The sequence below is a fragment of the Somniosus microcephalus genome, chromosome 22 (genome assembly GCF_052327205.1).
Source record: "Somniosus microcephalus isolate GS21.2 chromosome 22, FLI_Smic_1.0, whole genome shotgun sequence".
NCBI classification, from domain to species: domain Eukaryota; kingdom Metazoa; phylum Chordata; class Chondrichthyes; order Squaliformes; family Somniosidae; genus Somniosus; species Somniosus microcephalus.
Window position 1 is genome coordinate 68,685,796 of NC_141008.1, and position 14,430 is coordinate 68,700,225.

The window sequence follows — 14,430 nt, forward strand, 5'->3', positions numbered from 1 at the left end:
CGATCAAAATTATACAATTTTGTTTTTTTTTTAAATGCCATAACCCAGTGGTGTGCCGGAGTGCCGACACATTCAGGATTGAAGGTGCTGAATTATATGGCGTGATTAGTGGGCATCTTTTCTCATTGGGAACTACATAGACAAGTGCAGGCACTGTATGCAATCTGCTCTTAATTCTATGTTAAGTCAAATTATCTGATCGTTCAATTTTTTTAGCACTAAATTCCCACTGTGCTATGTTATTTATGTTTATTGGATCATTTGAATTTTTAATGCAAATAACAACTTCAAATCATCAGCATTACACTCTATGGTGTAGTTTAATAGATGGTAAAAGTAAAAGTTCAAAAATAGATAAATAAGTAGTTATGCTTTGCATTTTTCTATAATCTAACCAGACTGTCACAACCTGATCCATTACTTAAAGTTAGATGTTTGATATCGTTTATATTACTTGGATGTTCCTTAAAGGCTAACTGAGTTTGCCCTGTGCTCTTTACAACACAATCAGAAATTCCTCGGAATAATTAAACTTTTTACCATTAGCAATTCCGTGTTCCTTTTAGTTGTGTACAGTAGCGCTGTAAGTGTGTCATTGGAGCCCTCGATGTGATGTCTTGGAGCGTCAGCATGTGCTGCTGTTTACATGTAAATCTTGTGCTTGCAAGCAAGTAAACACCAGGGTTTTAACTTGACATTGAAGACATGGAAAGCCTTCCCAAAAATTGCAAAGTGAGACTATTTCAGTAAAAATAGAACCAGTTCCAATTAAAATGAACAGAAAAGATCAAAGCAGTCGCGTGAAATCCAGAGTGCGCTCTTATCCTCCCATTTGAGACACGGCTCCAGTGGCTCCTCACGGAGCTAATAACTGACGAGGTGCGTGACAGAAGCAAAATAAGAAAATAAAGTCCCAAACTTTGCCAGAACAAAAGAAAAAGACTGTTCCCAACCTTGGTCATAACACTGCTTCAAACATCCGTCCACGCACAAAGCAAAAATACTCTGGAGCCATGCCAACTTCCCCAGGTAGAATACACATTATATGCAGGCGTTTCGCTAACTAATACTTACAACAATCAACTCTGATTATATTAAGCTACAATTAATCTGCACCCTGGAATGTGTTGATAGGAACTGGCGTGCTGTTACTTAATTAAAACCAAAAGGATTAAAAATATTAATGGTATTAAATATTCTCCTAAACCACAAGCGCTGGAATTCTTGGGTAAATCTGCTCTTCTTATGTGAGCTTAAAATGAATAGTCATTTACATCCTTTGAATCTTCAACCTCGCATGCCAAGTATTACTTTGTTTGAGCTTATGACGGGCTTGCACCATGAATATGCATTTTAGTATTAGGAGCTGTCAAAAAAAGGCATCGGGAAGCATTTTCGTGCAGCACGTTTGGTTTATGTAGCCAAAATTAAAAAAAAGAAGCAACCAAAGAAACTGATCTAATAAGCAGCCTCCAGATTTAGGCTGGCGGCCGGATAGGTAGTCACAACGCCCAACTGTGGCCCACAGGTAAAAGGGGCAGAGAGCAGTGCCACTCCTCGTGATCTGGGTCACAGCAGAGCCCTGGGAACAAAACCTTGCATTTGGAGAATAATCTTGGTTTGGGAGGAACAAATAGGGGTACATGAGCGAATGATTTTCTATTTTTAAAATGTTTTCTCTTTGTTCCCTTGGTCCTGGAGGCACTGATTGTCACTGTGTTGAGATCCCACAGGTGCCAGCAATCCCGTACGACCTTGTTCAAATGGCCATTTGTCACGTGTGAATCCAGACAATGATTGTTGAAAGGCTATTGAACAATAGAGGGCATTACAGCCAAGCCTGTTACTGTTCTCGCCTAACGTCCAGGTATCCACCTTCCCAGCACGGATCATTGGATGGTAATCAGGAATAGGAATCCTAGCTGATTTTTGTTTCTTAACCCACCCTCGTCGCAAATCTTTGCCACTTTTAGCGCTCCAACTGTCACCTGACCTGAGGTATGCTAATTAGCATAGGCCGGGGATTGAAGTTGAGCCGTTCTGTTCTGTGTGGCTTAGTTGCCCACTAAGCCACTTGAAAGCTGTAAGTTTATTTTTAAATGGCCCGGATTTTGCCTTATTAAAGAGTAAATCGGACAGCAACTTCCGGCATCTGCACGTGCGCAGTTAAACGCGTAAATCAGGAAGTTGCTCTGCTCCTCCAGAAGCTGCACTCTAACCAGTATCTCGCCGAGAGACTCTGCATTTAAACACATGGAACCACGTGAAGTTGCTGTACTTGTGTGATAGATACCCACTAAATTCGCCCGAAAAAGTTAGGTCTTATCCATTTCAGTGTAAGTGAATTTTAACAGTGTGATAAGTCTTAATTACTTCCAAACAACACCTCTGGCAATGAAAATTAATTTTTACAAGTGTGATGTCTCATTCCTTCAGATTTTTATTGTTGAAGATTTAAAAAGATAAAAAAATTTAATTACATTTGTTTTCCTTTTTTCTTTCTGTCTTTTATCTCTCTTAATCCAACCTTTCTTTTTTTCACTTTCTGTACATGATTTGGCATTGAATTAAATATTCTAACTTGCACTTCCTGGTTCAGATGCCCAGTAAGAATTCTTCAATCTGATTGGTTAAGGAGACACACCTTTACTTGCCCTGTTCACACATTCCCTGTAGAGGGCGTCGCGCTGAAATTTATTTCTAATCACCACAGCTTCCAGTGTAAAAGCCCACAGAGAGTCTGTGGGCCAGTGTAAGTGTAATCTGCCAAATACATAACGATACCTCAGATACCACCTCGGATATCTGCAGAGTGGGGCCGTCAGTGATTACAGTTATACTGCTTTGTGTGCCTCTGCGAGTGGCACTGGGGCCAGTGACAAAGGTGCACGGAGTATGTATGCACAGAGTGCTGCTTCACGGACAGCTGAGTATTAATGTTAGGGGAGCACAGGTGTTGAGCGCCAGCTTTTTATTACCATTGACATCATCCTGGACGTACTTTCCCAGTAGACTGCCTGAGCACTTCTGAAATGCAGCGTTGCTCCAGGCGGGAGTTCTAGCTCACCTGCTGTGAAATCAAACCAAAAATAAAAGGAGAACCTGCGAATGCTGGAAATCTGAAATAAGAATCGAAAATGCTGGAAATGCACGGCAAGTCAGTCAGTATCTGTGAGGAGTTGAGGTCACGACGTTTCAGGTGTATGCCCTTCATTAGAACAGATGCTGTATTTCCAGCATTCCCTGTTTGTCGTGAAATCAAACCAGTTAGCGGAAGGGATCTGGCATCTCTCTTTCTTTCGTTCACTCAGGAATCAGATTGCTGAGTAGTTATATTGCCACCTTTTTGAGTTGACACGCATCCTGAAACCACCTTGAATTCAAGTGGCAGTCTCAAAGACGTTTTTTTGGCAAACTATGTGCTTGAGCTGAATCAGAGAGCGTGGCTGCTGCTGCAGCAGCGTCTGCCCCTGATACTCAAATGCTGACTTTGCATACTGGCCGTCCCCTAATGAAATGAGCCTACCTGCAGAGCTCCCCAAGAAGACGACCTTGCCACTTTCACCAGGTCTCCAAGGAGCTTGTAGCAAAATGGGGTCACTCAAGGTATTTAATTTTCTTCCAATTTTGTTTAAAGAGTCAACCATATGACCAACTCAGCACCAAAGAAAGCAGAAAGTCCTGTGAAGTGCAAGGTTCTATCCTGAGGTTGTAAAAGGCTCAGTGGTTTTAGTTTGTAATGTCTCTGTGATAGATGAGGGCCAAATCAAAAAAGTACGCTCTTTACCAAAAGGCATCCTCTAATGTTTGACTTGAAGCCCTGTATACAAGCTTCTGCGGTTTTCTAGTTGCCATCGGGAAGAGCATCCTCATAAAACCAATAGAAAAAGAGGTTATTTGGTACACTGACAAACACCTTGTACCTGTTCGACTCCAGGGCTACAGACAGCACATCTCATGCAGCTGGAGGCTTGTGGTAGTTGAGGACCAAGGCAAGGAGGCAGGAGAGAACCAATTCATCAATTAACTGTTTACTGCAAGAGCCCTACAACTGTACTTCTGTATCACAACAGAGCTACTGTCTTCAAATGCCTGTGAAATGTTAAAATATAGGTACAACTATACAATTCATTTCACTTTATGTTGTATCACTATCACTGTGATAATAAGACCGTATATATGGACATAAGAAAGGGACAAAAAAAACAGCCATCCCATCAGTGTGCAACCTATCGGTTAGATGCTGCAGCCTGTGCACCAACCTCCCCAGTTGTTGTTGATGCCAATTCCCATGGGAAGTAAAAAATCTGGGAAAATGTCAGGAATTCCTCTCTAAGGCAAGCTATCTACAAGAGATCATTGCTACCCAAGATGCATTGTTAGATGTACTTAAATAACAACCCCTCACCAATATGCCTCCTCGTTCTTAGGAACATATCTTTCATAAACCTTTTTTAGCACAAAGGGTTATTTTTTAATCCTAATTTCTCCACTCCTCTCCTGAAAGAAAGACTTGCATTTATAGAACACCTTTCACGACCACCGGATGTCTCAAAGCACTTTACAGCCAATGAAGTACTATTTGAAGTGTAGTCACTGTTGTAATGTGGGATACGCGGCAGCCAATTTGCGCACAGCAAGCTCCCACAAACAGCAATTTGATAATGACCAGATAATCTGTTTTTGTTATATTGCTTGAGAGATAAATATTGGCCAAGACACCAGGGATAGCTTCAAAATAGTGGCCATGGGATATTTTACGTTCACCTGAGAGAGCAGACGGGGCCTCGGTTTAACGTTTCGTCCAAAAGACAGCACCTCCGACAGTGCAGCACTCCCTCAGCACGGCATTGGAGTGTCCGCCTAGCTTTATGTGCTCAAGTCCCTGGAGTGGGACTTGAACCCACAACCTTTTGACTGAGGCGAGTGTGCTACCCACTGAGCCACAGCTGACGCTTGCTGGGATACGGTTTTGTGGCTGCAGGCAGCCCTCTGCTACCTTGTCTAAGTGGTCATTCTTCATGTGAGGCTAGATGGTGAGTGCCAACAGGCTATTTAACCACGGAGGCACCACTGCCATGACCTATGCTGTCATCAACCAATGTCCACATACATGCACTTTCCTAGCAGTTGTCACTGGATACCAATGAGGAATTGGAACAGTCCTTCACCAGGGGTGTTGATGCCAATTAAAACGTCTAAATGCTGTTCTGGCTAAGATTAGCTGACTCAGCACAGAATGAGACTGGAGCCTGGGACTTTGTGGTTTGTATGGCTTAGTACTCCAGGGTCATTGGGAAACCAGCTGATTAACTGTTGGATAATGTGCACTCTTTTTTATTTTAAGCCATATAGTTTAATACATTAAAATAGTCCATACAGGAAAGTAACTCAAACTTGTTCTTGCACAAAGAAGAAGTTAAACACATTGGCCTTCTTTAGAGAGATGTCTACTATACAGTCATTGCGACAGTGTCCGGAGCTACAAACCACATTGAGAGAGATTCCTAGATCATGATGCAAAAAACAGTCATTTAACACATTTATAATTCCATTTTAAAAGAGTCTGGAAAATGTTTTACTTTTCAATTTGTGCGGGTCTGCTCTCTCAGGGGAATGTAAAAGATCCCGTGGCACTATTTCAAAGAAGAGCAGGGGAAGTTACAGCCTTTTACGGGAAGCTTTTAAGTTGCCTCACATATATGATCATGTCTTCTTTCAGCCACTGGACGTGGCCTCACAGTTCACGAGTACTAGAATAAGCCTTAAGAAGACCTTTATTTAGATTTAAAGAAGTTAGATAAACTTAGGTTAACTTCCAGAATTAAACATCGTCTCCACCAGATCAACTATCTGAACTGGATAAAAGCCAGTAGGATTATTAGCAGGCTCCATTCATTATTACAGTCATGAAGTTCCATTTTAACATCTCCAGATTTGCACCTGAAGATTTCCATTCACTTTTGGCAGCACATGACTGCTAACAATGCTCTTTACTTCCAGGCCTATCTGTGGGATGACAATAAGGATGTGGTAGAATGGCTGGAGAAACAACTGCTGGAGGAGGAAGGAGTTCGTTCAGTCATTGATGAGAACATCAAGTACATCTGCAGAGATTATATTCTCAAACAGATCCGAAGGTGAGGCTCCTTACAAAACTGTCCAAATACTGTTCTTTTTTTAAATTACTGGTATTGCAGTTTATAAATCTCTAATAAATATATTGAAAGCCTTGTGTATAGTGCACATCACACTTTAAATAGTAATAAGTAGCACAAAAAAAATTAGTAACAGGAAAAATTTCTGTCACGTTTTGATTGGCTCAACATTTCTAGGAACCAATCAAAAAGCACTTTGCTGCTATCTGCTGTCTCTCTACACCTTTCCCAAACGTTTACTGCATTCGCCAACTCGGCATGAGCAATGCCACAGGAGAGCCACTAGTTTGGGGAGACGGGCAAATTGGGAAATGAGCAATTCCTCACTTCTCCTCCTTGCGTTCACCAAGCTATTTCGCTTCCCTCAGCTGGTTCTCAAGCAGCAATAGCAGAGGCCTGGGAGTTGGTTGCCCATCCATTCTCTCCAGTGGGGAACAGTGTGGTGTAAGGGGAACAAAGAGAAAAGAGGAGGAGGCAAATGAGCCAAATCCTGGCAGCAGAGCCATGGAGTCTGGGACTGTAGGGCTTTGTTTGCTGTTGTACAGTTGATGCATTTCTGAGATGTACTTAGTACCTGAAAGCAGCCAATGGTGCAGCTTTCGTGCTAAAGGGGTGAGGATGAGAAGAACATGTCTTTCCCCCCCGCCCCCCCCCCCCCAAGCTCCAAATCCCAGAATTACCCCCCCCCCCTCAGCTCCACCGGCTCTATATACATGGGACCTCTGCATCCTCTTATCTACATACACAAGTGGAATCCAGCTTCTGTGCTTTTCCTGACTTTCCCTTGTACAAGCTGTAATATGTTCAGCATTTTGTGTGCTACAGAATGTGCATTCAGCAGGAGCCCTGTGCAGCCAGTCCAAAGATAAACACACTGTCCATCAACTGTTTCCCCAAACTAAGCGATTTATCCAGCACGTCTCCAAGTGATTCTCGAAAGGCCCTGCAATTTGCATATTTTTTCTTTCCCCGGGGCCTCGCACAGCAAGGTATTAATTTTCAGTTAGGCTGTGTATTAACTATCACACATATATGGCTACATGCACAGCTGAAGGGTTCTGTGCAGGCAGGTGCAGTAAGCAGACTGACTTGGCTCAGACCGATTTTAAATGCTGTACAACAATCTGAAGATATTCTTACACTGATGGAGCTATTTTAAAAATCCATTTTGTAATCAGAAATTGCACTCTCGAACTCCAAGAAGCACCTTCTGTAATATAGTCCTTAGTTGGTAGATCTTTCTCGAGTTATAGTCCCTCCGTCATCTAATGCGCTTTGTATAAGTTCACTATTTATTTGTCTTTTTTTAAACAAATAAAAAAAATCTGGATCTGTCCAGTTTTTTTTATCTGCCGATTTGTTTTCTCTGTGTCCTGGCCTGAAGGCATTGACTCCTCACTGGGGTACAGTTCCATGGGTGCCAGACACCCTCTGGTACCTCTCTCAAATAGCCACTGTTCATGTGAGAGTCTGGATGGTAAGTGTCACCAGATTACTCAACAGCAGGGTTAGGGGAGAGTCGGGGGGCTGCAACACGGCTGCACCCCATCCCTTTCTCACCCAACATCCACGCAAGTGCACCCGTAGGGGTACGGTAGCATACTGGTTATTTTACTGGACTAGTAATCCAGAGGCCGGGACTAATAATCCGGAGAGGTAAGTTCAAATCCCACCAAGGCAGCTGGGGGATTTAAATTCAGTTCATTAAATACATCTGGAGTTTAAAAAGCTAGCATCAGTAATGGTGACTGTGAAACTACCAGATTGTCATTAAAAACCCAGCTGGTTCATTAATGTCCTTTTTAAGGAACAAAACCACTACGACAAAGTCAGCAACGTGGAGCACCTTCACCACACGGACTGCAGCAGCTCAAGAAGGCGGCTCACCACCACCTTCTCCAGGGCAATTAGCGATGGGCATTAAATGCTGGCCTTGCCAGCGACGCCCACATCCCAAGAACGAGTAAATAAAAAAACACCCTGCCAGGGGGTTGTTCAATTATGGTTGATCAAGGCCAAGGAAAGATCCTGCTGATCACCACTTGCAGATAATCTAGATCAGAGGTTTCCAAACTTATTGCGTACCTCCTTCCAGATCCACCAGCTGCCTGCATACCCCTCTCAGCAGACAGGGTTAATAGTTTAATCCGTTAATGCCCAAGCATTGTACAAATTATAATACACAGATACAACTTAAAATCCACCATTAGACAGTTTCTCTGCATACCCGCCCCCGCCCCCCGAGATGTCTTGTACTGCAGTTTGGGAACCCCTGATCTCGATTGACACTTCCATGTAGTACTGGGGGAGTGCTGCTTTGTCAGAGGTGCTGTCGTTCAGATGAAACATTAAACCTGCTTGTTTGAGTAGATGTAAGAGATCTCATGGCACTATGTGAAGAAGAGCAAAGAGTTCTCCCAGTGGCCTTGTTCGTGTTCCTCCCTCAACCAACAGCACACAAACAGATTATCTAGCTATGGAAATTTCAGACACGAGATCATGAGAGATTGGGCAATAGAAAATCAGAGATAGCGAGGGACACAGTCGGGAGGAATCACTGTAGCACAAGTTGAAAAAGTGCATTGATTCTAGTCCTCGCAGACCTTCGCTGCACCCCCCCCCCCCTCCTGGTGTACAGACCTCATCCCAATCTGGGGAGGGTGGTGCATCACCCCATTTGAGAACCACTTTAAAGTTAAACTAAAATCTGACATCAAATAGTGAAAGCAGCCAGCAATTGTAGCGATGATGCTGGCTGCATTCTGAACTTAGCCCGATGGTCAAATACAGCAGATGTTAAATAGTGGTATTGAAGGAGGCAGTTCCTGGCTTTTCTGGATCCTCAATCTGATGATCATGGCCCTTTAAGAGCAACCAGCTCTGGTGTAACGTACAGATGCTTCAAACTTAATAGTCCCCAGTTGCTCTATAGGATTTCCGGGTTCCAAATGTGCTTGGATTCAAATTATATCACCCAGTATTTTTGCTAGTTTTGTCCATTAGATAATCATACATTTTATGTCCCTATTTTTTTAATCTATTGTAAGTAAATAAGTTTTTTTTCCCCCATAATTATAATTGTCTAATTCTGTAACGCTGCCAGTCGGAAGATGATGACTAAGATTACAGAAAGCAGTGGTTTGATTGTACCTTGTCTTTGCAGTCTGGTGCAGGCCAATCCTGAAGTTGCCATGGATTCGATTGTTCACATGACCCAACACATCTCAGCCACTCAGAGAGCTGAAATTGTGCGCATTCTGTCAACAATGGATGCCCCTGCTTCAACATAGACTGGATTCTGCAGTGAGCGGACTGGGGCACTAGCTCTGCTTGTTCTATCACAACAGCCATACTGACGAGGATATTAGGAATTATGGAGTGCGGAAACCCAAGCACAGAAATATGGACACTGGCCCTCAGTTGGAATTTTAACAATTCATAATTTGTAGCTGAGACGTAAGATAAGGAGGAATTTAATTTAACCAGATGTAGATCGTGATGTGATATAAATGTATGTATTCTTGGCACTGAATTGCACCCTGAACTCTCGTGTCCTTGTGAAAGGTACTGAATATGCCTTAAAGATACAGTGCTTGTTTTTTGCTGGTCCATAAAGTCTCTATCAAACTGCCAGCAATCAAATCTGTATACTACAGTCCTTGGTTCTTTCGCAGGCATAAATTGTCAGTTAGCATACCTCATGAAGGGCATGTAGTACATTGTGGATTGCAGTGCTAGTTAACTCTGCAATCGATGTAGAATGCTAATGGTTTGTGGAAATATTTAACACTTTGTATAAGCAGCTACCTGAACTGCTGCTGTAGTTTATTAATAAAAAATTAAAACAGGAGCTGACTTAAAAGAACAGTTAAACAGCCAAGTGGAAGTTGCACCCAGCCCCCCAACTTGCCATTGACAAAGTCTCTGGGCAGAGTTCTGCAAAAATGCAGGGACGAATTATGACGGTGTGAAAAAGCTGCATGTTATGTTAAGCCCTATACTCTTCATTAATGAACCTCAAAGCATGTATACCAGCAGGTGAAGATGTGAGTATTTGAGATTCTTCTATTAAAATCAAAGCTATCGGCTAGAGTTCGTTCCCAACTATGTTACAATTTGAATTTTCAAGGTGCAGTCGGCTGGTTGATTGACAGGTGGATCCTAATGAGGTTGGTGCAGATGGACCAATTTTAGGAGGAGGGAGGAGCTGGTGGCCATTTTCAGCACTGGCTATTTTAATCTGATTTGCAGTCGGGAAAAATTACAATTTCCATATTTTACCATAAGCCTGGTAATTGCCAAATCCAACAAGCAAACTGAGAATAATAACAGTAATGAAATGTCAGGAGGTATCTGTGAAAGAAGTGTCAGCACTTTCTCCTTGGCCCTGGTGCGGAAAGAAGTGTTTGCGGTTTGAATGCATAAGGGTGAACATATGAGGAGCAATGTTTAAATCGACAGAAGAAATGTTATTCACTTCAGCATTAATAAACTGAAGTGATGTCTCGGAGTTTAACCCTTTCCTCGGTATTATCCTAAAGACTTAAAAGGAACAGTGCACCAAGAATCAGTCCAAAATAATTTGTGGCTTTAAATCAATTTCACCATTAGTCCATATGTTAAGATAAGGGACTTACCACCACAGTAAATTTCTCAGTAGCCTGGCAATGTGTAGCTTTGGGGAAACAGCTATGTACATTTAGTAAGAGTCTAAATATTTAGTTGCAATGTGTAACATCTCTAAATAATTTGATCTGGAAGAGCTCGCATATAGATCTGCTGTATAAGCTATAACCAGGGCCTGTAAGCAGGTTTTAGAGGAATGTTGGGTGGGGTAGTCAGTTGATGACTTGCTAAAGGTTGGCCAGCAATTAGTTAAGTTTTCCCCCTTTTTACTTGGCTGCGTTTAAAATTTGTGTAACTGCACAAACTAGTTCTATTTCTGCTGCAAACTATTGAAGGCGAGCCAAAATTTAGTGGCAGCGATGTAGCAGTGGAGGGCATCTAGGCTCAGTGCCCCCAATTTCCTGATCTCACCTGACCTGCTCCGTCCACATAAGGGAGAGAGAAAAGCAGGAGCGTCATGGCTGACCACCTGCGAGCAGCTCCATAATCTCTGCTCAGAGGGGATGGCGAGAGGGAAAGTGAAGTCATTACTCGTCTTTATGTCCAGCTCCTTATCTCTCAGTTCAGAGCAGTACGGGAGTGCAGGTCAGCTGTAGGAGCAGGGAGATCAGAGAAGCTGGGGACAAAGCCGAGGGATTCATACCTTCACTAAACAAAGTGAATATTCAGATTTAGGGAGCCTCAAAAGATTTGGAGCCTTAGCACAAAATAAGATGGCAGGCCAGCAGGGTATAATTTCTGTCTTTCGCTAATTGATCCTTTCAGGCTCTTTCTTTCAACCATCCTATTTAGGCAGCTAAAAGAAGCTGTGCTGTTCTCCTCTGTTTCATGACTACCTGCTGGCTTTTGGTACTTTTTTACACCGGGGGAACATCTTCTCTGAGCAGCAATTGGAGCAAAATCAGAAACTCATTTGTAAAGAATGGGTTTACAATTTCGCTGCACCTGGTGTTCAGAGAAAATCTTCCCCAGTATTGTAAACGAGTCAGATGAGCCCAAACACTGAAAAATGTTCACAGGTGCCATTTCTTTTGCCACTTGTTGAATGCGGTCTGATCATTTTAACTGCAAACAGCGTCTGTTCAATTCTAGGCAGCTTCATAACAAATTACCTATTTTACAGAGCTCTTTTATTTGCAGTAGTACCCAAGGATTTTTGCTTGGGCTTTGTAAATGATTAATTATTGTATTTTTTTTAATGTATTCGAACCCAGATGCATATGCAGAGTACCATGTGCACTGAATGGCCCCCACTGATTAACTTGGAGTTAGGTTTATATATTTTTTTAAATGCCACATGTATTATTGATGGAGGTGCAGTTTGTAATATTTACGTTTTGGGAACTTTATTTTTATTACAGTATCAACACATTCTAAGGCCCATTGCTCCTCCCTTCCAGCAGGGGTTGCTGCATAGAGATGTCGTCTCCACAGGATTCATGTGGCCGAAATAGGATTCCCTGGTCTTAGTGCAGGAAACACTGTGGGAGAAAAAGGCAAACACAGAGCAGTTATTTTCGTGATCGAATTAGTTGGATGTGTCATTTGTGATACAATTGGAGTTACTGTCCTTGAGCAGAAAGCGAAATTAAAATGCCCTCTCCTTGCCTGTTTTAATATTCCACAGTGGTGCCTCTGATAAGACGGCGATTGCGCCTAATAAACAGTTTGTGGAGTTTCACTCGCAGCCTCAACTGTGATAAACCAGTGGACAATAGGTGCCATGGTGTGACTGTAGGAAACTATACAGTATCCAAACCGGTCTAAAACTCTCTTCAGTCATTGTAGGCGTCAGCCCCAGAGTTTTACTGTGTGATTAGTGCAAGTCTATAAAATGTGGGCGGCAAATCATGTTCTGGGTCTCGTGGTATAAATTCTAAATTCTGTTACTCTACTTCATTTATACTTCTAATTCATTATTTTTCTAGGGAATAATGTTTATATTGTTAACCTGTGTAGCAAAGTTCTTTCATGATGAGCGTTAACACTGTCCTGGAATTTCTCTTGTATGGTGATAAGAGATGAAAGGTTAAGGTGAGCAATTCGGGGGTGAAATTCCTGTCAACAGAAAATGGGACGGTCTGTGGTATTCTCAGAGATATTGCACATTCCAAACTTGTGTGCGGCTGAGATTTTATTAAGGGTTATTAAATACAGAGAAAAGCCGTCATTCTCCCATTTTTTTTCCTCAAAAGGAATTTCACCCATTCCCACATAAACTAAGGAGAGGGGAGTCACGTTGGCTGTTGAACAAGTGATGAAATGTATTAGCGACAAAGGAAGTGATTTGTTGTATTGAAGCAGTGGGTCAACATTTTTCAGCCAAAGAATCCTGAGATGCAATCCTGTTACTGGAACAATAAAATTGACTTTATTTATTCCATACTTTTTTTTAAAGTAATTTTTTTTACACATGAAAGCAATGAGGCGAACTTTGTTGGGCATGAACTAAAAAAAAAATTCCAGAAAAACTCCCACGTCTTCACCTGACCACTTCATGTGCTCTTTCAAAGAACCGACACGATGGGCTGAAGGGCCTCCTTCTGTGCTGGGCACGATTCAATGTCTTCCCTCGCCCTCAGCTCCTGTGCCAGCTGGGAGAGGCATGGTTTGTGCTGTGGGCTCATTCACAACTACTACCGTCGACTTGAGTTCAGGTGCAGTCCTGTTTGAATTCTGCACACTCATGGGAGAGTATGGAATACAGTGAATTCAAATGTCGACCTGCATCTGGAACTAAAAGCAGACAGAATGGCAGGAGTTTTTCTGTGAGCAACATGAACTTCATCTCACTAAGTAGGCCATGGATTATAGAATAACTGGAGGCCAATGCACAGCTGATGTGCAATCCAACATCTATTTCATGGAAGGAGAGGCTGTCCGTGCCTTGCTCGGTTTGTGAAGCAGAAAGCAGTGCACAGTCCAGTGCTGTTCGCTTGTATGGCAAAAGCAAAGAAACAAAACAAAAGCCCACACAGCTGTACTGAGGGTCAGTGTGACTTGTATCCCAATGGAAATGCTGGCACATCCTGTCACATCAACATAGAATAACTGAGATAATACACCAGAGATAAGCTATGTAACTCTCAGTGGCTCAAATGCACACTGGTCTGGGCTCTAGTTAGCACCATTCTTGGCCTCTGTGCTACAGAAGGGGAAATTAGCCAGGAGTCCCAGTTCCACTTTGGCTTGCTTTCCAATGATCCTTGGTGGACATTCAATGTCTTGTGTGAATAGCCATTTGGGTGAGGTGCCAGTGACCACAGACTGTACCCTGATAAAAGTCAGCATCTGCAGGAAAGGAGGAGAGGGTAAAATTGGGTTTCGGAGCAACTCTTAACTTTGACAGTAGATTGATAAACCACAAAGGTACCGGGGGGGGGGGACAGGGAAATTAGTTGCATTACAGTGTAAAAAGAATCTTGTGCTCTCGCAAAGCTGAGGATCAAAGTAGTAACGTTTTCTAATTTAAGGCTTTTGTAACTTCTTCGATCTCAAGAGTATTGAAAAGATCAAAATAAAAAAAAATTAAATTGAGTCTTAGCGGTTTGTGTTGTCTGATTCTTCATCTAGGCCACGAGGATAGGTCGGAGTCATTACCAATCAGACTGTCCCACAAATATTTAAAACAAATTGAATTGCACGC

The 14,430-nt window shown here is 42.4% G+C and overlaps 1 protein-coding gene across 2 annotated transcripts in view; it reads left to right on the forward strand.

Moving 5' to 3' along the window:
* The window catches only part of acaca (acetyl-CoA carboxylase alpha), a 284,054-nt gene extending 270,316 nt beyond the window's left edge, over nucleotides 1–13,738 (forward strand). For both annotated transcript variants that reach the window (XM_085965017.1, XM_085965018.1), the window contains 2 exons: nucleotides 6,004–6,140; nucleotides 9,322–13,738. In XM_085965017.1, coding sequence (XP_085821143.1) covers nucleotides 6,004–6,140; nucleotides 9,322–9,448 — 264 coding nt within the window. In that variant the 3' untranslated portion in view covers nucleotides 9,449–13,738. The remainder of the gene's footprint in view (nucleotides 1–6,003; nucleotides 6,141–9,321) is intronic.
* Nucleotides 13,739–14,430: the final 692 nt, after the last annotated feature.